Here is a 24,778-nt window from a genome sequence, read left to right as displayed (position 1 = left end):
TAGAGAGAAAGAAAAAAAAAAAGACTGGAAGGAAAGTATCGATTAGGATGTCTCCGGAAGGTGGCATTTTAACAATGTTTTTATATTTATTGAAACTTTCTTGTATTTTCCTATTTCACAGTGTACCCACTTCACGTCTCTGTGCCTCAGTTTCCTCAGAGGCCGTCTGGTGGAATCGCAGGGTGGGCTGAGGATTAAACAAGACATGAAAAGCACCACGCACAGTGTAGTCATGCGACACGTGGTAAGAACACAGTGCACCTTGCCGCCTATTATTACACTTTGGGAGCACTTCCTCTGTACCAGGTACTGGTACTGAGTGCTTTATGGGTAGCATCGAACTTCACTCGCGTAACAACCCCATGAGATAGAATTACCCCATTTTACACACGAGGAAATAGGCAAAGAGAATAATAACTTTGCCCGGCGCAAATGGAATTGCCGGGTCCAAGGATACGTGCATTTAAAAATTCTGCGACATGCGACCAAACTGCTCTTCCCAGAGGTCGTATCAGCTTATACTCCCACTAGCGTGTGGTACAAATGCCTGCTTTCCCACGGCCTTGCCAACATAATGTGTTACACTGGGATTTCTGCCAATTTGATTAAGTGAAAAACGCCATCTTTTATTTTGCATGTTTCTTATCACGAATGAGGTTGAGGACTATTTGTATTGACTTATTGTTGGCTCATTTCTCTATTGGGTTGTTGGTCTTTTTCATATCAGTTTCCAGGAGCTTTTTGTGTATTAGGAGGATTAAGCCATTAGCCATGAGCTTTTTTCTTGCTTAGAGAATTTTGAGTTGGCTTATGGTGTTTTTTTGGCCTTAAAGTTTTAAATTTTTTGCTTTATTTTTGTTCCACATAGAATTTACCAGTCTTTATGACTCCTGGATTTGGAATCCAAGTTAAAAAGGCCTTTCCCACCCACAGGAACTGTTTTTATGATTTTTTTTCTTTTTTTTATTTTACATTAGATCTTTACCCATTTTGAAAAGTATGTTGGCTTATGATGTGAGGTGTAGAGCCAACTTAATTTTTTCCAGAGGGTTACCCAGTTTTTCCAACAATATTTTCTGAAGAATCTTTTTCTCACAGGTTCAGGATGCCACATTTACTAAATTCTTATGTTTGAATCTATTTCTGTCGTTAGCCTGTCCATTCATGCACCAAAATGACACTTTCAATTATAGTTTTATGTGTTTCAGTATGTTGGGATTGAACACCCCCTTTTCCTTCCCCAGCATCTCCCACCTATTATTTTCCTCATGTGAACTTAGTTTTGTTTTTAACCCTATTGGGATGGCATTACATTTTTTAATTTAACTTAGGAGAACTGACAGCTTTGTTCTCTTGAACAGTTTCTTAGACTGTTCCTGTTCAAGAACTTGGTCTATCTTTGTTATTTGTTCAAGTTTTCTGTGTCCTTAGTATCTTCAAGTTTTCTTTAGACCTCATTCAGTTAAGTTCATTCCTGGCAATGTTAAAATTAAAACCTTTTATAAATAAATTAATTAAAAAAAAAAATTAAAACCTTTTAAAGAAACTGAAGTTGACATTTTTCGGGTCATACGTTGTGGATCCCCAAACAAAAGCTCCCTATTCGACAGTGAAGAAGCCCGAAGTCTGCAAGTGACAGATCTGCCCATGTGAGCTCGGCACCTTTCACATCATGCTTCTTGCTGGAAATACCTGTGCAATCAACAGTTCCCAATTGCATCTCTCAGCAATTAAAGAAGAAAACACATCTCCCCATTTCTCTACCCTCCGACATATTCCATTCTAACAAAAAGACCCAATTCTAAGCCCGCCAGCTAGCGGCCATCTTTGAGAGATAGGTTTGCAATTTGGTGACCCACTGCTAAACTGCCAACGCTGTTTTGTTCTCCTCCCCTTTACCCACTGATCCTGAGACTAGCTTTTGGTTATTAAATATGTTAGGTTTTGACTTTAGTCCTTTCTGGTTTTCAGATTCTTAAGCCCATTATCTCCATCCTACACAGACATCCATCCAAATATTGCCTGTGACTCGGCCTTAGAGATGAGTATGAATTGTTTCCGAGTGCAGCAAACAGACGGAGTTTGAATTGGAGCTCTGTTATCATATGCTGGGTCTGGGGTGAGAGCCCTTATCTGAGTCTAGTTGATGACCACCCACTTCACTGGGCAATTGAGAGCAGGAGCCGAGTTCTCTGACAGGACAGCACCGAGCAGCGACTTCGTGAATGCCACCCTGGCCATCTAGGACTTTCTCACGCCTTCTTGCTGTTCTGAACCTTCCAGCTGGGACATTAATAAAAGATTTCCCAACTAATGTTTTTGTGGCTAAGGCGCTTTCCTGGCTCTGAAATCAATGTTGCTGAGCAGGGACAACTGAATGACCCATCTAACTGGGTGACACAGGAGGTTTAGTTGCCTAAGGACTAGACAGACCTGGCTCACCCAGCTCCTTCAAGTTCCTAGACCACGAAAGAGGCTCCTGTGAAGAGTGGTCTTGAGGTCAAGTCCTGAAGCACAACCAGTCCATGGGAGGCCATGTCCACTTTGCTTCCTGACGGCCTCAGTGTCACTCAAGGGAAGCAAAAAGGGCTCCTCTTCACGGGTCCAGGCATGTAAGGAACACAAGCCTGTCAATTCTTCTCTAACATAACCCACTGGATGTGGTATCTGCGTCCTTGCAAATAACTCGGCGGTAACACACCTGGAGTCCTTTGCATATGTAACAGCTCTTGTGTTGTTCTGTGGTCCTGTTCGCAGGCCACCTCCCTCAGTAGACTGGAAGTCTCTAGTCTCCTAAGAGCCCAGTACCTACCACAAGTCTTAGCAGAAGGAACAAGTCTGTTTGTTGGCTAAAGGAACTCTCTGCTACAGTGGTCTCCTGACTAAAGGCTCTATGTATGTTCAGCCTAGCTTGAGGACTTAGTTGGAATTATTAAACGCACAAAAACCTACAGATGTTTGAACGAAGAAGAAACTTAATATTTAATTTCCCTCAAAGAAATCACTTGCCCAAAGAATCAGAGGAGAAATAACTATAAACTAAACTATGCTCTAAACTATGAAGAATGCAAGTGTTTTTATCAACAAATAATTCTACATAATAGCTAAGTTTTGCTAAATTACTGGAAGAATCAGCCCAAAATGTCAAAAAAAAAAAAAAAGTTAGCTCTTTGTACACTACACCAAGAGAAGGGGGAGGGTGTGATCCATAGTTCATTGCTGTCTTTAGTTTGGAATTTCTTTGCAGTGGATTTTCTGGAAGAGGAGTTGATGGTTACCTCGGTAAGCAACAGAAAAGCAAGAGACAGAAGGGCAAAAACAGAGGCAAACAATTCAAGAGCTTTTCTTTTCATCTTTTTTTATTTTAAATTACAAAGGATGTTGCATACACTGATGAATCTGTATCTGACTAGAAGTGCTGAGGGCTTGGAAGATGACAGAAAACAAAGGCAACAGCTGAATTGCCTTTTCTTCTGAAAAGAAAAACTGCACAACTATTAACCAACATTTAATAGAATAATTTTTTAACAGCTCATGCGTCAACAAGATAAAATTCTTTCTAGACAAAAGACAAGACTGAATCCAATAAAAAGTTTCATAGCTCCAGTTGAGGGGGGTGGGGAAACAAAACTACAGAATATTTATGATAGCGTTACAAACAGGATCCTACACAGCTATGCGAGAGAGGTTGCCACATTGTATGAACAAATGCTTTGAATTCTTGCCCTTCCGCTCTTGTGACTTATGTGCGGTCAGCCCTCGTATCACTGTTAACCACAAACTCTAGTGATAGGACAAATCCTAGGGAAAGAAGGTTAAAAAAAAAAAAAGCAGGCAGTGGAGTACAGTGTCATAAAAATGTGGTCAAAAGGCAGATACAGTACACACATACACATTTCTGTTATTTGGTTCTGAAAAAAAATAGGGCGAAGGGCAAGACACAGTAATCAGTCCCGCTCCCGTCCCCCCAGAATTCAACGACACCATTGTGTTTACAGTTACGAAAGGCAAACCTAGTTCACCTGAACTTGGCACACCGAAATACCCAACTCGGATGTTCTTGAGTAGTCACCAAGTCTGCAATTCCAAAATACTGTCTGGAAGTAGTTTTAAGGTTCTATTCCCTCACTACTACCCCCAAATCTCTCTTTTCGAAACAAAAAAAAATGGCAATTTGGCATAATTCAATTGCTAGGTGTAGTTTCTACAATTTCAGTCAGTTTACTAAGCATGAGGATTATGCTTCAACACATAACCCCACTTGCCTATGGAAGTGTAAAACTTTCAGTAGTACATTTTCATCATCTTTCCCTAACACGCTTATTCCTTAAAACGAAACAACCATTCCTACAGCTGACATTGTTACATCCCATTGTGTTTGAAATATTAAAAAAACATGGAGTCATCTTCTCATAATGCCCTTATTAAGATTACAAAGATTACAAAAGAATCCACAAGTATTACGGCACTGTGTGAGACTTATTTGTCATGATTCGAGGGAAGAACAAGACTGCAGTTCTGTGCAAAGTTGTGGAAATGGCCTCAGTTCCACGGGAAATGGTATTCCACAATAGACTTCACTAGAAGGATAATTGAAACCTTTTACTTTAACACTGAAAGCATAATTCAATGCATTCTCAAAATTCAAGTTTCAAGATTTGGAGAGATGCTAACATTCTGTTACATAATTGACTATAGAAAATACTTAAACAGAATTTCAGGAAGACTATATAAAGGGAACATAAATTTGTTACTTCCTGTTGAAGGCAACTTGAATTCGTCTCTTAGAAAGTTAACTAAATCTTAGCAGCTAAAATAGTTTTAAATATATGGAATAAAGAAAAGCACATCCATTCTTGACATTTTGGTGAATAAACTAACAGCTTTATTAATGAAGGCAAACATCAGATAATTGTATGAATATTATATATAAAAAAAGAAATCCAAACTAACAGCATTGTGTTTCAAAATTACTGTACTTCTGTTTCTTTTAAAGAGACTTGTCATCTGTTTTATAAAACAAACAAAATGGGTACTCTTCTCCTAAAAAATTCTGGAAAAATGAAATAGTCAATTTCAAGCTGATGAACTGAACACCTCTCTTTAAATGCAGACTATTGCTAAGGAGCAAATAAAGTCAAGCATCAGAAAGAAGATGTCTGACAAATGCATGAACATCAGAAAAAAAGGGATGTAGTAAAATTACTGCTACTCTTTCCCCCTCATATTCAAAGACCATTCAAAACTGGTCTTCCATACAAACATAAAATAACTATAAAGAGAGGGAACTTGAAACCAGACCCATCTGAAATCCTTCATGATGTTTTTATGATAGCTCTGATTCTCTTACTAAAAAGGTCAAAGTGAAAGATTTAGGAAGTGGAAGAGAATGAAGACGTTTTGTTTTAATGTACAAGTAAGGCACAATATAAAGCCACATCATAATGTGTCATGAAGGATCTAGGAAAGGACAAGAATCATACATGGTACAGTAGAACAAGCGGTCATATTGACTGAAAAAGTGTGGCACCCAATTCAAAACTCAGACAAGATCTTATTAACAAGAACAACTGGACAGCATGCTTTCATGTGGAGACAAACTCTATAAAGAATCCAGTGTATCTGAAACGAGGAAGAACGTTTTTTGTTTTTTTGTCTTTTTTGTTTTGTTTTGTTTTTAAGTCATAGTAGTACTAGAGTCAACGTTTATATAATTGCTTTTGGAACAATGGGGTTTATTTGAGGTGAATTCACAATGCCTTCACTTAAAGTAAGATTCTGGACTTCATTATGAACTATCTGTATACCATGTATGAACACAGAAAACCTTTAGAGTGCTCTTCTCTAATGATCTTCACCCAAAAATACATGCCACAATTTCAAAAACAGAACATGTACATTTGTTGGGGTTTTTACATTACCCTTATAAGATTTGCTTGTGTGATACACTAAACATATATATTTTAATGACAATAGAGGAAGCAGATTATTACTGGCATTAAAGTACAACCATTTCTAGACGGTTTTAAATGCCACAGAGTCCCCTGGTTAAAATGTAAAGCTGCACAGCTTGCCTATGTCATCTTTATGATAAAGTTAAAACAGCAAGAGGATTTAACTTTCACTCTACATTTTACCGCCAGGTTTTTATTTAGATCAAGTATCGCTGCAGCATTCTGACCAGCCCAGATTTAGCAGCAAATGGCAGGAATCATATAAAATGCAAATTTTTTTTAACAAAGTGCTTTTCTAAGATATACATACATATATAAATAGGTACAAAATAAAGTGTCAACATTAAAAAGCTCAACTATTTAAAAGCTTTTAACTATTTAACTTAAGTAGTACATATAAAACACTGAAATGCAAGGATATGTAATCTACTAAACAGATTCAAAGTCTTTTTTGAAATGCAAGACCAAAAAATCAAATTCTGGTTTGCAGACAGGAAAAAAGTATCAAAAACCAGAATTCCTAACAGAGCAGCTAGAAAGGGGCAATTTTATAAACCTCGTCAGCTGAATCTATCATGAAGTGATTTTCACCTGATTGCGAAACTGCCATATTTTCGAATACGTTTTAATTTGCCAAACACACTGTCAAAACCTCATATAATTCCAAATTACAAACCTGTGCTTTGCCTTCTCCCACCTAAAAATGAAAACTTTAAACAATGAACTTACAGTCTATTCAACCATCAGATCTGAGCTTATCATCTGTTCAGTGTGAATGCATTAACTAGGTACATTTCCACCAAGCACACTAGGAAATCTGGTGCATCACAGATCCCGATGTCAAAGAAGCATATAGGCATTGTTCACTTGTTTGATTCTAACTGTGTGTTAGAATCAAACCTTTATAAGCGATAGCTTCATGGGCTATTGCTTACAAATGGGGGAGCGGGGGGGAGAATATGTTAAAAGGAAATACACTATATAGACAAAATACAATTAAAGGAAAAATTCTCCAAGGGGTAATGGGGAAATAATTGGAGAAATAGATATTTTCCCAGCATCTAGGTCTGAAATTTTTGGTATTTTTTTCTGGCTAGATAGGATTTTTTTTTTTAATTATAGTTTTTATAGTTTCAGAGTTCAAACCACAAGATTTGAGAATAAAACAGTAAAAGAGACAGGAGGAAAAAATCTGTGGGGAAGGTTTATAATGCTGCCTTGATACAAGAAATTTCTCATCAAGAGGTAAAGCTTTAACATAGTTAAAACACTGACTAATGAAGCTGTTTTATGTGAGCAAAAAAGAGCACCTAAAAACTAAATGTGTTAATATTTCTCGGTTCTAGAAACTAGAAGAAAAATAAGTCACATGTAGGTTTGAAGAAGCTAGTTTGAAAATACCTGTACAAAAATATAAAAATCTATAAATTTTTTTGTTTTTGTTTTAAGCTTGTGTTGATCTTTGAAAATATTACATGCACAATAATACATCAATTGGAAAAGTGGCAACTAAAGAATTAGATATTTTTAGCTTTTCTTTGTCTTTACATATATATACATACATAATACAATAAAAATAATCTGTATTTTGGTTGTTTGGTGGAAGTATACTACAATAAGCTAAATAAACTTTTTAAAATTTCAAGGTCAAAAACTATTTTATCAATAGCTTACTAAAATGAAATATATTAAAATTTCCTACAATAAGTGCAGAAATAAAAAGATTTACAGACACCTAAATGGCCACCAACTTATCTACTATGGAAGCGAACTAGAGGAACAGCAAAATAATATTTGTATGTGTGGATGCTCCTTCTGTAGATAATTGGACCCAAACAGAAATAAAATTCACAGTTCAGTAAGATCCCTAACCCTGACCTTTTCTTTTTTTTTCTCCTTTTATTCATACATTCATACAGTATCATGTAAGCTGTGCAAAACTTTACTTAGACTGGCAGTTTGCCATATATCAGTTGCATTTGTCTTTGGTACAAAAAATAAAACAATCGCAATAATGTGCAAGTATTTGTCTTTTTCCGGTCAAGTACCGAAATATGAGTTTTCTAGAGCCATCTTTTTTTGTTTGTTTTTTGTTTTGTTTTTTATACAATACACAGACTCTGTGGCATATATCTACATTTCAACATAGTCCTATATACATTCAAAAATTTGAAAAAGAGTTGGAACAAAAAAACATTTAAACCCCATAATTTTTCCATCTATATATCTTGTTTATCCTTATTAGGGTTTTCATCATACAAAATATTACCAGTTTTATAGTTTCCCCAAAATACAAGGCACAAAGAATATGCTTTTTTTCTTACTTGCACAGACATTATATATATATTTATATATATATTTATATATACCATATTGAGCTCAGAAAATGAACATCTAATATGGCACACGGGCGTGAGTGCTGGGTTGTGCCATGTACAAGTGAGATTAATGGTTGTGGAAAATGAGAACAAAAAGCAATAATTCTAAAAACAATCTAAACTGACTGTTTAAAAAAAAATGCTTCCTCAATTTTTTTTGTGTGGTTCAGAGCATAAACCTGCCACAATATTTGGCATTTACTAATATCGTCACTCCTCCAACATGTTTTGCTGTAACAGATTTTTGCACTCTGTATCTAAACATTTACTTAAAAGAACGCGTTTCAATTCTGATGCCAGTAGCAGTTGTAACCATGGTTTATGCTCTGAAAATGCAATAATCAAATACTTTGGGTCATGCTTCACTTAATGCTACTTAGTTCTTAAAACAATGTAACCTAATTGTAAATGTTTACATAATGCTAAACTGACATGCAAAACAGAATGAAAATTTACAATGAAGAACATGACAAACTCAGAAACTTCTGACCAGTGGCCCAATGAGGCTGATTACACTTTTGATGATGGTATCCTTAGTCCTACAAGGCCTCCGGTGGGATTGCCTTCTGCGGTCTTCTCTAACACTTGGTTAACAAATTCTGAGGTTTGCCCAGCAACTGGGAGACCTGAGGAAAGGAATAAAAGGCACACTTAGATACAGAAATGGAGAGGGCCCGAATGGAAGGTGAGGACGGAGCAGGAAAATCGGAAGGTCAGGGTGGCCCCCAGAGTGACACTGACCTCAGAGAAGCACTCTGCTCATTGCTACTGCAGTCCAGAAAATAATTCTACCCTCTAGATTAGAGCCTACGATTTTAAGATTAGAAGAGTCAAACCAAAAATAACCATGAAGAACAGTTAAGCAACATTTTAAGTGGGGTAGGTGACAAGTAATAACAGCCCGAAAAAAAATGCAGAGCTTGCAAATTATTAGAGGATACATACAAAAATGAAACTATAATAATGATCAGACAGTGAATGACATAAAAAGGAAAAAGAAAGACATATGAATAGGTCATAACAGATCTTTTGATGACAGAACTAAAACCAAACGTGTATCAAGAATAAATATGAGCTAAACTCACCTGTTAAAGACAAACTCCCAGACTGACTAACAAAGAAAACCCAACTATGTATTATATATAAAAATCTAAGAGTGAATTTTATGGTATGTAAATAAAAAATTAATTAAATCAAAATGTTTTTTTAAAAGAGATGTATCTAATATAAACTGATTCAGAAAGATTGAAAATAAAAGGGTAGGCAAAGGGATACGAAGCAAACATACATAATAAGAAAGCTGCATGCATGATTGTAGTATCAGACAAGATTGAATTCAAGGAAAAGGCTGTAAACAAGACAAAAGAAACATGCCTCATGATGATAAAGACTATAATCTATTATAAAGATTGAGCAGTAATGAATGCTATTCAAACATCCCAGCATTCAAAAGCAAAAACAGAGAAAATATTGGCAGAAACTGAAACACAAGAGGAGGTCTTTCTCAGTTCTACAGAGAGTAAATGGGCACCCCCCACAAAAATAAAAAGGAAAAGAAGACAAGACCTAATTAAGAATATCTAACTGACATTTATTAGAGTTTTAATATAGAACAGAAAATATACCTTCTTTTCAAATGCCCACAAAACATTTAAAATTGTAATCATGTATCAGGTAGCTAAAAAAAAATAAATCTCAATAAATCATAAAAAATAGAATGATAAAACTAGAAAATAATGCCTACTTTTTGGAAAATTTTAAACCTCTCTCAAACAATTCCTAGATCAAAGACTAAATCAAACCTAAAATTTCAAAGTATTCAAAAAACAATTAAAATATGACATCAGAATTTATGAAATACAGCTAAAGTAGCACTTGGAAGACATTTTAAAAGCTTTTAATTGTATTAATGAACAAAAAAGGGGAAAAAAAGAAATGAATTAAGCATTTAACTGAAGAAATTAGAAGAACTGATAAATTCAAGAGCTGGTTCTTTGGGGGGGAATTAGATATACTATAACTGACTCAAGAAATAAAGAACACAAGAGATATTAAATAAGAAATGAAAATGGAGCACTAGCCACTGATACAGAGGAAATTAAAAAACAAAGACAATTTTAATAAATTTTATGGCCTGGAGGAAAGTGGATAGTTTTCTAGGAATTTTTAAATTATCAAAACTGAGTTCAGAAGATATTGTAATCTGACAAATTATCATAGGGCACACAGAAGAAGTTTTCAGAGTTAGTCACAAAAAATACACTGTGCCAGATTGAAGTTTCAAAGAGTATTCTACCAAACCTTTCAGAAAAAGAAACTCCAACGTATTTTAAACTGCTCCGGGGGAATTCTGGGAAGACGGTTATATTGCAGCATAGATTTTTATCTCCTCAATTCCTCACATAAAACAGAGCAATTAAATAGCAAAACCATAAACCCATTGAAAACTTGAACAAGTGACAAAGTATCTCCATGAACCCAAAATTCAAAAGGGTAGGAACAAACTACAAAAAGCTAGAAGACCTACATAGTATTAACAAGGTTGTGTGGATGAGTCAAAAGGAAGTAATGGACCCGAGAACAAAAGAAGTCTAAAATAGCCAATAGGTTCCTCACTGAAGGTACAGGAGGCCAAGGAGAACACCTGAAGCTGTGCGAGGTTTTGTCCAATCGAACAGTGAGTACAGAGTGCAAGTTGCCCACGGTAAGAGGTGAAGGGACTGGAGCAACCTAGCCTCTGTGAACTCAGAAAAATGACCAGCCAGGACTCCCTTGCAGGTCAGGAGTCAGAATTGGTAAGAACCAAAACTGAGCAAGACAGAACAATAAATAGGAAAGAAAAAGATGTCCCGATAAAATGGGGGAGGGGTGCAGAACAAGAAATCTCCAAAAGCAAGCTGCCATGTGCACCAGTGTGATAAGGCTGGCCATGTCACAAGTCCCTCTTCTTGCCCTCACCTGACTGTGGCCTACTGACATTCCAATGCACCAAAGAAACCCCTTCACATCCTCTGCGTTGGCACTCCATCTTGACCCCCATTAAAGCACCTGCCCTGGTTCATGCGTTTCTCTCTCTGTCTCCTCCCCACCCGCACGGTCCGCTGCCTGCTGCTCCCTTAGCACTCCCTCCAGGTGGTCCCACGGTGGCATGCAGTGACTTTGTCTCTCTAGGATAAATTTTCTTTTCCTGCTCCTTTCCTGTGTCCTCTCCTTTGGCTGGATGTGAATGACCATCTCAGGACAAATACAATAAACATTTTTTGTTTACATTAAGTGAAAACAAGATTCTGTGAAGTTTGAAGTTAGAAAAGCTATCCCAAACCAAACTTTCTTTTGAAAATTCAAAAAAACTAATTTCACATACACATGATCAACAGAAAAGTATCAAGGTGAAAATCCAAAAAAAAAAAATCACTGTAAGCCAAAGAAAATAAGAAGATTCCTACAAACACCAAAAGTGTGTCTAAAAGAGATGAATGACCACAAAATGGATGAAAACTATATCCACTATTATTTCTAAATTAACTAAAAGACATTAAAGGAAATGCTATAAGATATGAAAGAACATAATCAGAAATAGAAAATTTCAGAAATAAGGTAACAGAACTCAGAAAAAAATTGGAAAAAAAAAAATTCTTGAAATTAAGGCAAAACTAAAAGGAACACAAGAGCAGCAAATAAACATAAAACACAATGCTTTTAAGAGAAACAGGTGAAAGGGAGAAAGGATTTTAACATGAAAAAGCAATTAAAAGATAAAAAAGATTTGAGAAAAATTTAATATACTTCAGAGAATACTGAAGATGGGCAAAGAAAATCCAGCCCACAAATAATGAGTCCCTAAAGAAGAAAACCAAAGCAAGGGAATAGACCAAGTACTAACCAGATTGGAAGCTACATACTGAAAGAGCACAGTGACATATGAGAAGAGAATATCAACCTAAAATGACTAACTCCAAGACACAGTCTAGTAAAATTACTGAAATTTAAAGAAAAAGAAAAAAATTCTGTCGACACCCAGGCAAAAATAGCAAATGACTTATAAGGAGGGAAAAAAAAGCAATTATTAACTTTTCAATAGCAACATTTAACACCAGAGAAAAAGACAGAACTACATTTAAAATACTCAAAGAAAGAAAATATGAGTCAAGGATGACTTTTAGATATAAAGGGAATACACACACTTAGCTACAAACAAGGCCTTTAAATTAAAAGGTAAGAAGGTAAAAATATTTTTTTCTTATAATACTAAATTCCTCCCTCTACCTAACAAAGGTAGACTGAGAATGATTTCAAAGAACAAGAAAGAAAAGACAGAAATGCCCTGAAAAGACTACATATTAAAATAGCACCAATCCATCTGAACAAAAAATCAAGCAAACTCACCATTACTATTCCGTTTTGCTTAATATTTGCTTAATATTTGAATTAATCTACATAAAGGTAAGAAGGGGTTGCTTAAGAAAATATTAATATTTGGGATCTACTCTTCACCTAAGATTTTTTCCAATGTAAGTATAGTTTTGTTCATGATAAACTTTTGAACTTTCATTGTGTTAATTTTTCATACAAATATATTATTCTTAGTTTTTATTTCTTATATACTTTATTTTTATATGAATTTATGACTCTACTCTTGAATAAAGTAATTCCACAAATAACTGCATATTCATTTCACTGTTCTATCAATATACCCAGTCACTATTTACAAATAATTTTTCAAAGCTTAGCAAAAGGAATTATTAACTATTAATAAGCAATAATCACTGAAATGCCATACTTTTTGGAATACTCAAATAAGAAAATATACCTATTTTCTTAGCAAGTTATATTACAAATAATCCCAGGTTAAGCTATGTTGTGAGTGTGCAATTTAGGCATTGTACTGATTTTAATTGGTTTAGTCATGAAAAACATCTTCAATTTGCTAAAATGTGAATGATGTATTTCAGGAACAATGTGGAAATAAAATTTTTGAAAAAAATCCAAATGAATGTTTAAGATGTAATATGGAAACATGAACTAATCCTCACTGAGTATTGAGAATTTATGTGTTCAGCAGTGTGTCAAGTGCTTTATTTATATGCACTCTTCCCATTCAATCCGCACAACTATCCACATTTTAAAGATGGACAAAATTAGGTTGAGGGAAGTGAAGTCACTTCCTTAGGGTTCTCAAATAGTAAGTGGCAGGGCCAGGATTTGAATCTAGAACTGATTCCAAACATTCTAAATGACTTTAAACGCTACAAGAGCTTTTGTTTTCTGAAAACATAATCTTAATTTCTAGATATGACCAGTAAGGTATTGCTAGAGTCACAGAGAAACCACTAGTGTTTGGTTTTTTTGGGGTTTTTTTTGGTTTTTTGTTTTTGATAAAAAAGACAGAAAAAAAGGCATGCAGAACCTAAAATATCTTAAGAAAATTTTTCAAGACTAAAGATAAAAATATGCAAAAGTATCAAATGTTATACAGAATATCAAGAAAAAGAAATCCGCAGCTAAGCCTACTGGATAAGGCAATTAGAGGGCCACCTGAGAACTACATGGTTCAGAAACTATAATAGAGATGAGTGTTAGATGACAGGGCCAACTGATGACATGTGGGTACAGTGTAAGCAATGCAACTAGGAGAACTTACTTCTACTGCTAGTTCTCCCACTTATTGGTTATATGACTGACTTCCAATCCTTGATTTGTAAAAGCAGGATAATAATACCTTCTTCATAGAATTGTGGAAGTAAATGATTAAACAACCTTAACAGACAGGTCCTAGATCATAGTAAGTATTCAAAAAATGTTAGCTGGTATCCTTTCCTAAGAAATCCCTTTCCCCCCCAGGATTCCTTGTATCTTCTTCTTTGACCTTCAAACATTAAAGCTGTCAAATTTCATGAAACCGGTGGGTCAAAATCTATATGCATTGCTAATTGTACTACTAATGATTCTACATTGCACTTTACATTCAGTATGAACACAATGCTACCAAGAGAAACTAACAATTTCAAAGAAACGTACTAAGTGCATGGAGGTATTTGATATGTATGTATTTTCAATGAAAGAAAATGCAATCGTTTTGATAGCTATGAGAAGTATTTCTGTCTAGAAATAAACTACTCTTGCTCACTCCCTCCATCTAAGCATCCGATTTCTTCATAGCATTTACCACAATTTGCTATTATTTGTTTTTCTGTTTATGCTTTCTCTTCCATTTTTAAACTAAAAGCTTCATAAGAGTAGCAATCAAGTCTCTGTTATACACCCCTATATCCCCCAATACCAGGTACATAGTAGGCACTGAAAAAAATTGTGGAAGGAGTGGATTTATAATAACTGGAAGTCAAAAAAAATTGTCTTAGCAGAAATGTAAAAAAATTCCAAGATATTTACAATTTTAAAAAATAAAGCAAATTATGTTTGTTCTTCTAAAATTCAGGTAAATAACTAATTAAGGATTAAAAAGTGAGCTCTCATTCTTTTAAGTGACCTGATTTAATACATGATCAGCATCCTGGGGAAAAACGAACTAGAAGAAAATTCTCAGGTAACTAAAGTTTACAACTCAACACAATGACTATGTAAGAACCAGTTACAACAGATAGTCTCGGAACAAATATTGTCAAACAAAGAATACATAACCGGCTGACGCCATTTCATGATGCTTCAGGGTTTTCATGGACTGCATCCTGCTGCGATGCCTTTGAGATGCTCCCCATCTGTAAGTGATTTGCTCCCCTGGCACCTAAGCTCCTGGCCTCTAGCCTTCTCAGGTCTCTGCCTATATTAGCTCTCTAGCCTCCCTGTCAGGTATTGCTCCGCCTGACTTCGGGATGCCCACCCTACTTCTCTGTTCTTCCCCACCTTGTATAATCTATACTGGGATGGAAAACCAGACAGCCAGTTTGTTAGAATCCAGTGAAATGCGTTAGCGTCAAGCAAATGGGTAAGTACCTCCACTAAAGTATAAACTGTAGGCCTGACAGCTGAGGGATCTTTATCTTCCCCCGAGAAAGTTAAAGTTGCTAGAAGTTTATCTTCCCTAAGGGTTAAAATTGTTCAGAGACGAGGGCTAAATAAAACACTGTGGTAACCAGCAGTATACGAGATGTTTATGAATGCTGAATCTCAAAAGACAAAAAAACTACTTGTAAAGGAGAATAACTACAATGAGAGCACTTGGCAGTTTTCCCTTGTCCCCTTGAATTATATATCTTATACTACATATTATTATTTGTTATTAATTTATCCAAGATTCTTCTTACCAAGAGTATCTTTAATGAGGATTTCAAGCTTCTGCCCCATGTTGGGTCCTCTCTCCTCTCTTGGACTCTGTACCCGGTTTACAATCTCTTGCTTGATGGAGTTGATTACAAACAATAAATTATCTGTAAGACAGAACAAGGCACTTGGAACGTGTCACCAACATAGAAGAATTTGCTTTTAATTATGTAATAACAAATAGTAAATTAAAAATGGAGAATGTGTAAGAAAACAGTAAGCAGTGGTGGTTATAAGCTTTCTTATTTAAAGAGACTAATATCAAATGATGTACCACTTTTGATAACACACTGTAGATGTGTGTCAATGTCCACTATCCTATAAGCAACTTGCCTTACTTGTCCTCATAGCTTTAAGACCGATGACAGTGTCCGGTATATCGAATTATAAGATCTTAGTAAATGTTTATTACATAAATCAAACAAAGTCCTTCAAAGACAAAAGCTTTAAAAACAAATTTCCCCACCTTAAGAAGCTTAAAGAGAAAGAGGAAAATTAACCATAAGTAAATAGAAGGAGGGAAATAATAAAGATAACAGCAGAAATCAATGAAACAGAACACAAATACATAAGAGAAAGTTAACAAAACTAAAAGCTGGTTCTTTCAAAAGATCAACAAAACTGATACTCCCCTATGGCCCCCATCCCAGCTAGACTGATCAATCACCTGTATCTGGAATGAAAAAGAGGTTATCACTTCAGAATCCAGAACCATTAAAAGGATAATAAGAAAATGCCAAGAAATTTAGTAACCTGGATGTAATGGGCAAATTTCCTGAAAATGCAACTTAAAATTGACACAAGATATGGAAAATCCAAATAGCCTATTTCTAGTAAAGGAATTGAATTTATAAAAAAATATTCCCAAAAGAAAACCCAGAGGTTTTTAATGGCAAATTCTGTCAAATATACAAGGAAGTAATAAGTCAACTCTAACCCATTTTTAAGAGGAAGAAAGATCATGGCCCAATTCATTCTATAAGGCCAGTATAGCCCAAATATCAAAACCTGACAAAGACATTACAAGAAAAGAAAATTACAGACAAATATCCCTCTTCAGTATAGACACAAAAATACTTAAAATATTAAAAACAGACATATTTGAACAGAATCTTATAAAATATTTGCAATAGACTCTAATATAAAAAGGAAAATACACCATAACCATGTGGAATTTATTCTAAGAATGCAAGGTTCACTTAATAGTCAAAAATCAGTTAATGTATTCACCATATTAACAGGTGAGTATGTGATATATTACCAGAAAAAAGAAAGAGAACAAGATGATTGTCCCAATAAATGCAAGCGCCCCTTTACCCCCGCCCAAACTATGTATATGACAATACTCAACACCCATTCATGATAAATAAAACTAGGAAAAGAAGAGAACTTACTCAAAATGATAGAGGTCATCTCATCCACAAAACAGCCTACAGCCAACATCATACACAAAGGTGAAAGGTTTTCCCCCTGAGATTGCAAACAAGGCAATCACCACTTCTATTAATATCTGAGACATTGCAATAAGGCAAGAAAAAGAAATAAAAGGTATAAAGATCAGAATGGAAGAAATAAATCCATCCCTATTTTAAATGATGATTGCTTAAATAGAAAATCCCAAGGCTTCTACATACCTACTACTGGAACTAATAAATTTTGCAAGATAACAAGATAAGGGAGTAATACATAAAATCCATTTTCTATGCATTTATAAGCAGCAAAGAGTTTGAAAATAAAATTTCAAAAATGATTCCATTTACAGCAGTAGCAAAAAATAAAAATGCTCAGGAATCAATCTTGCAAAAGACATTCAAGCACTCTACACTGAAAACTATATAACCAAGGTAGAGAGAAATTAAAGAAGACTTAACTAGACGAAAAGATACCGAGTTCGTAGATTGGAAGACTCCATTTTGTTAAGATGGTAATTCTCTCCAAATCGATCTACAGATTCAAATCAATCCCAATCAAATTTCAGTAAGCTCTTTTGTAAGAAGTGATAAAACTGATTCTAAAATTTATATGGTCATACACGGACCTAGCATAGCCAAAACAACTCTGAAAGAAAAGAACACAATTAGAGGACTAACAAGGATTAATACTACCTTACTTTAAGATTTACTATAAAATACAGTAATCAAGATAGTTTGTATTTAGGTAGACAAATAGATCAATGGAACAGAATGCAGAGTCCAGGAGTAGACCCATACATACATGATCAATTGATTTAACAATGGTACAAAAGCAATCAATAGGGAAAGGAAGCTCTTTTCAATGAATGGCACTTATCAACTGGATTGTCATACGGAAAAAAATGAACATCAACTCTTACTCCACACCATACATAACATTTAGCCTAAAATTTATCATAAACCTAAATATATAACCTAAAACTATACAAATTCTAGGAGAAAACATTTAAGAAAATACTTGCAATTTTGGAGTTGGCCAAATTTCTTAGAACACAAAAAATATGCAACACAAAAAGAAAAATTGACAAATTGAGCTTATTCATTAAAACTTTTGTTCTTTGAAAGATGTCAATGAGCAAACAAAAAGATAAGCCAAAAACTAAAATATTTTAAATAAATATATCAAAGAACTTGTATCTAGAACAACAAACTTTTAGAAGACAAATAAATGTTTAAAATGGCAAAATATTTGAACGGACATTTCACACACACACACAAAATATATGAATAGCCAATAAGCACAGGAAAGATGTTTGATGTCATTAATTAAAGAAATGCAAACAGGCCATAATGAGATACTGCCACACTCCCATTAAGTTGGTTGAAATTAACAAAACTGACCCTACTAAGCATTGGCAAGGGTATGTATGGATCAACTAGAACCCTCCTACACTGTTTTTGAGAGGTACAATGGAAACAGCCACTTTGGGAAATAGTTTGGGGTTTTCTTACAAAGTTAAATATATATACCATCTATACCATGATCCAGCCAATCTACTCCTAGGTATTTAACCAAGAGAAATTAAAACATATGTTCACCCAAACACTTGTATAGGAATATTCACAGCAGCTATTTATAGCCAAAACTAGAAACAACCCAGTATCCATCAACTGAACAGATAAATAAATTATAGTGTATCCAATACAACGGAATACTACTCAGCAATGAAAAGGACCTAACTATTGATACACATAACAACATGGAGAAATTTTAAAATAATTATGCCAGGTGAAAGTAGCCAGGCAGAAAAAGAGAACATATACTAGGAGCCCATTAATATAGAATTTTAGAAAACCCAAATTAATCTATAGTGACAGAGCATAGATTGTGGCTGCCTGGGGATAGGAGTAGATAGAGGGGTAGCTTACAAAGGGGCCTAGGAAACTTTTGGGAGTGATCAAAATGTTCATTATGTTGATTGGTTTCACATGTATATACATATGTCCAAACTAATCAAATTACACTCTTCAAATATGTATAGTTATTATACTTCAATTATACCTCAAAAAAGCTGGGAGGGGGACAACAGATTTTCAATTTCAACATAGAGATCCTACGGCCTAAAATTTCTACGTCCTCAGAGACGCCTTTGAAATCAGTGATTTGTTATTCCTCATCTAGTAATACTGAGAAGAGACCAATCTAGACTGATGTTGAAGAAGAAAGTGAGAAATACCAGGGGTGGGCAGTTTAAAACTACATGCAGGGATGTTATATGTAAAATGTGTCACTAAACAAGGAAAGCATAGCTGATTCCCTATATCAAATGAAACACGAAATGTATGCTGCTTCTGTAAGAGGGAACACCATTTACTCAAATGTAAGTAAGGACATTTATAGGCAGACTGGACTTATGAGGAACAATGAGGTTCCCCTACCCTCAACAGGGAAAAGTAAATAAGGCCACGTTTGAAACAGAAGAAAAAAAAAGAACACTATGAAAATCAAAATTAAAACAGAGCAGAACAGTTCCTCTCAAACCTGGGTAGTGTCCATCCAGTACACTGGGGGCGGGGACGGTAGGCAAAGGGCTCTTACCACCACAAACCTCTGTTAGAAAAAGAGAGGTATCTGGTTCCCAGAAACTGAGGCCAAACATTAAATCTACACACAGATCCCTCCTGCGCTGATTCCATGTTTATCCAAGAAACTTCCAATTTTAATTTTCCTATCTAACTTGTTCAGGGACAAAATACGTCAGACAGGGTGATGGTTATATGTCCACTTAATAAATAGTTCTATTTCTCATTCTGAGTCAACAAATGTACATTTGATTAACAGAACCGCTTCTTGTGAGCCTCGGTATGAGGAACCAGTAGGAGGAGGAGGTTTGGTAGGATAGAGAGGATGAGCAGTATAGCCCTGGGGCCCTGAAGCTAGTCCTTGGAACAGTGCTAGTTGGTAACAAATTAAAAAGGACAACAGAGTACATTTTTCACAAAGCTAATTTTATGCTATGCTGAGATTATGCCTGTCTCAATTTTTAAATGCTAAAATAGCCTTCCTTGTATGAAATTACAGTAACTGCAGATGACATTCTTTTTAATGTCCTCACCTGGCAAAATATAAAGTTGGCAACCTTATAGTTCCCAAGTCCCAAAATCTTGTTCAAATGTCACTGATCTGTGACTCACGAATTCTAGAAACCACTAGGTTAACAGATAGTAAGTGTTCCACAAGGCAGGACAGAGTGACTCTCAGGTATTTAGAGCAATCCAGGGTACCATTCCCTTGAGAGATATACCAGAAACTCTGGGAATAATTTCCAAAATTCCATGTGACAAACTATAAAACAGCATCTCACTGGTTCTGAGATGGCTTCTGAACCAACAGTTGAGGCTGTTCTTGCTCTTTCCTCAAGATTGCAGAAGAAAAGACAGTAAGACAGAAGATATATAAGTGAATGAGAAGATCCCCTTCCTCCGTGCTGACTGGTAAGAAACTGCTACTATTTAAAGACAGGCCTTTGTTTACATGAAAACACCAGAGGCTTTAAGTTAACTTTGGTAACAAGACAATTTTAAGGGAGCCATAAAAACTCAATCTCAGATAGAACACATTCAGAAACACACGTACTCCTGACCCTTACCAACTCCCCAATTGTTCCCCACCCCAGAATATATTCACATCAGACACAAAACGTGTGTGTATATAAAAATGCAAAAATATATAGCCACACAGATGTACGCACTCGTAATTATGGATAAATACATTAACTGAACAACACAGACATAGATGCCAACGTGTGTCCAAAGAAACACAGACCCCGAAGGCTCCCCGTGGCTCACCGTATCTCCCTGCAGTGTGAGCCAGCCGGGTTTTAAAAGAAACATGAATAATGCCCATGGCATTGCAATCATTTTATATAAATATACTCACAGAGCTCAAGATCAAAGGGTTTCAACAGCAAGAAGGAATAATAAGAAATGGGTATATTTCCATTCCAATAAACCAACTATTGTTTTATCTAATTCATTTACCTTGATTAGGGTTCCTGAGTGGCCTTTAATAAATAAAACCATCAGTTCATTTTCTAAGTTGTACACTTCACAGTTGGAAATCCTCTTTTTGCCCTCACAAATGAAAACAAGATAATCGAGATAAAGGATTGAGAAAAAACTGCACAAGGTTTATGAGCACCTATGTGCCAGACATCATGCTGGATGTAAGAAAATCTCTAAAAACAAATAATAATGGATTATTTTGCCACTGTTTCATTTTTAGATACAACTAGCCCAAGAACTACACAGTGAAGAGGACAATTTTACAGACAAAGGAACATGCAAAGGAACATGATGTCAAGTTTAAGAGACAGTAACGGAGCAAGGGGGAAGGAGGGGAGGTTCTTACTACAGATCAAAACCAGAGCTTTCGCAGCCTCCAGGATGCTGTGAAGGGTTCCAGGTGTGAGAATGGGCCGCTCAGCCCAGAAGCACCTCTTCCTATGAGTAGCCTACTCTGTGATATTCCAGGATGCCTTAGAGATGATCATTTTCTCCATGTGCCATGATGTGAAATACTGGGAAGCACTAATCTAAACCAGCAGTTCCCACATATGCGCTAGGATGGTTGTGTTAAGAGTAACTGGGGTGGTGTTAAAAATATAAATCCCTTGGTTCTACTTGCATAGATTCCAATTCAGAGGACCTGAGGAGAAGCCCAGGAATCTGTATGTTAACATGTACGGAGATGATTCCAATGAGCAATAAAATTTGTAAACCAGAGCTCTAAACTATCCACTCACAGGTTAAAATAAACACGAGTCAATAGATCTGGCTAACTCAGCACCAGCACTGTAAAACGGAAGTGAGAAACGACTGTATTCAAAGTGCACGAGCTATTCAGGGAAGACGAGACCTGGCTTGGGGAGCTACAGACGGACACTCACACTGGGAGGAGCACGTGAATGAGGAAGAGCAGAGCTTAATGAATGCGTGAACTTGAAAAGGAGGCTGGCCTAAAATCGGACAGAATAAAGGGAAAGCACACAACAAAACCAAAAAGAGAGTGGTCAGCAAAGTAACAGGAGGTTAATCAAATTCTTAAAAGTTTAGGTTTACCATATTCTGTGTTGAGGCCCCATAATTTCACTTTATTAGCTTCATACTGGGCTTTTTTCTTTAACCGACAAGCCCTGTGAAAGGAAGGAGCAATTAGTTCACTTTTTTTTAAGTGAACATTCAGAATATACTTCTCTTTGCTGCTGTCAGACATTTTCTAATAGCAACCAAAAACCACTGCCTACTGATGTTTATAATAAGTAACTCGGTTACCAAAAAACACAATATAATCATTTATCCAAACTGATTTTTAAAAATTTTAAGCACATATTCAAAAATAAAGCTCTGACCAGTGCACCGAAATAAACAAACAAAACCTGACAATAACAATTGTAGAAGATGTGAAGTAAGTGAAACCCTCATATGTTGCAGGTGGGGATGTAAATTACTGTGGAAAACAGTAATTTTTAAAAATCTTACTTTATTACTTTGGAAATAGCTATTTTGGCAGTTTCTTATAAAATTAAATATATAGTCCTGGGTATTTACCCAAGAGAAATGAGAAAGAGAAATGAAAACTTAGGTTCACATAAACACCTGTAAGCGAGTGTTTATGGTGGCTTCTTTCATAACTGCCAAAAACTAGAAACAACCAAAGTCCTTCAACTGGTGAATGGATACACTGCAGTATACCCCTACCGAGGAATATCAGTCAGCAATAAAAGGAACAAACTATTACTCCTCACAACCACATGGACAAATCGCAAATGCATCACATTCAAAGAACTTGGACTCAAAAGGCTACATATAGTCGGATTCCACCTACATAACATTCTAGAAAATGCAAATCTGCAGGGACAGATAGATACCAGGTCAGTGCTTGTGAGGGCTTCCGGGTAGGAGAAGGGGTTTATCTTTACAAAGAGGCATGAGGAAATTTTTTAAGATGATGAAAACGTTCAATACCTTAATTGTGGTGGTGGTTATATGATTGGATATGTTTGTCAAAACTCATAGAAGTGTACATTAAAAGGGATGAATTTTAATTACTACAGAACAAATACAAAACAAAGCTAAAATGGTAAAATTTTTCATTGTTATACTACGATGGACTTGAGTCCATTCACCTCTCTCCTTTAAAAACTTTTTCCATCAAGCATAAATACTGTTTTACTTTCAAAGGAAAACTTATAAGACTCTCATTGTAGTCTTTATAAAAGTATTTTTCTGAATAAATGGCTGAGGGTCGGATGAGCTTCTCTAAGCGCTCAGGGAACGTCTAAGCTCCCCTTGTAGACATTACTCACACGAGTGAACCTGATTAGCATTTACCTGGAAGCCAGTTTATTTTTTTCCTTCCGTGACCTTGGCCGCGCTGTTAAGGGAAGCTCACTGACTGGAGTCAGATCGCTGATCACCTGGTTCAGTTTTCGTAGCTCACTGCCGATCTGCAATAGTTTCTTAGGATTCGGAGTCAGGTCTTCGACGTCAGTTCTCCGTGACTTCTTTACTGCATATTTTCCTATAGATGGTTTCAAGTAAGTTCAATTAGATCATTTTATTTAAGATACACATTCTACAGCCATATTTTAAAATCACAGTTCTCTCCCCCTACCTCCTTTGCTTTTTCAGAAGTCTCAGAATGTTAACCACCTGGAAGAGCTAATCTCCTCTCCTCCCCACGTGTGACTCTAAGAAATGAGTGTAACGTGGCAGCTCCAGCCTTTTCCAAGTCTTTCTCCACCTTAAGGTTTCCAGCCCTAGTATGAGATTTTTAGTTACGTGCATGTCAGTAATAAGCACCTCAAACGTTGGGGCTGGAGCGCAAGTTCACCTGCACACACTAATCAGGGCTAGGGTATAACAGACAGTCAGAAAAAGAGTTTGAAGATTTTACCCAAACCAAGATGTTTTGATGCTATGATTGAAAATTTGTCACATGTATACGTCTATTCTTGTGTTGGACTCAAAAGTCCAACAAGTAAGGCTTGCCTTTGTTGAAAGCTCTTCTTCGGTTAGTTTGATAAATAACATTGCAAAAGACTCCAGGGGTCCTACCCTGTCACAGCAGGCTCTGTCCTCAGAACTACAACACACAAAACAACTTGTCTAGTACTCTCCACATGCTACCTGGACCTATTTATTGGACCTGTCTTTTCATTTCTAGTAGAAAATTGATCTGAAGGCAAAAACCAGGTTTTTATTCAGTGAGAGACAGTAGAGTACAGACCTGGGTGCTAGTGGAAAGGGAAAACGAGTCACAAATATACTTCTGACAATTCCAGTGTCAAAAATGCTTAGCAACTTAAATCTGTAGCGTGAGTGATTACTAAACTATATATTGAGCACCAAACTTACTAGTGCCCTGCCATTGGGATTGATGTAAAAATATGGAACAGACTTTGGATTAATGTAAAAATAACATTTATACAGAAGAAATTCTATTTAATTCCATCTGCCGGGGTTCCCATTTTGAAATGTAACCTACCTAAGATACAAGTTTCTCCCAACTCCTACTTTCCCACGCTTCTCTCTCTTTTTCTTAAAACTATTCTTCCTTTCTTTTCCTCCCCCTCCTCTTTTTTCCCCCACCACTGTTTTGATCCCAATCTCTTTTTCCCCAACCCTTCTGGTTTATAGCAACTGTTGACAGGTCAGGATTCAGCAGTCTCCTGACCATTTCCTGGGTAGAATA

At 35.9% G+C, this 24,778-nt stretch overlaps 1 protein-coding gene across 1 annotated transcript in view; it reads right to left on the bottom strand.

Annotated features, from left to right (window-relative positions):
* Nucleotides 1–8,493: 8,493 nt before the first annotated feature.
* CREBRF (CREB3 regulatory factor) overlaps nucleotides 8,494–24,778 on the bottom strand; it is a 44,009-nt gene continuing 27,724 nt past the window's right edge. The window contains exons 6-9 of the mRNA XM_081035802.1: nucleotides 23,416–23,605; nucleotides 22,144–22,217; nucleotides 15,595–15,717; nucleotides 8,494–8,958 (exon numbers count right to left, since the gene is read on the bottom strand). Coding sequence (XP_080891928.1) covers nucleotides 8,843–8,958; nucleotides 15,595–15,717; nucleotides 22,144–22,217; nucleotides 23,416–23,605 — 503 coding nt within the window. The 3' untranslated portion in view covers nucleotides 8,494–8,842. The remainder of the gene's footprint in view (nucleotides 8,959–15,594; nucleotides 15,718–22,143; nucleotides 22,218–23,415; nucleotides 23,606–24,778) is intronic.

Source organism: Rhinolophus hipposideros, assembly GCF_964194185.1.
Source record: "Rhinolophus hipposideros genome assembly, chromosome: 23".
NCBI classification, from domain to species: Eukaryota; Metazoa; Chordata; class Mammalia; order Chiroptera; family Rhinolophidae; genus Rhinolophus; species Rhinolophus hipposideros.
This window is presented reverse-complemented; position numbering and strand designations above follow the sequence as displayed.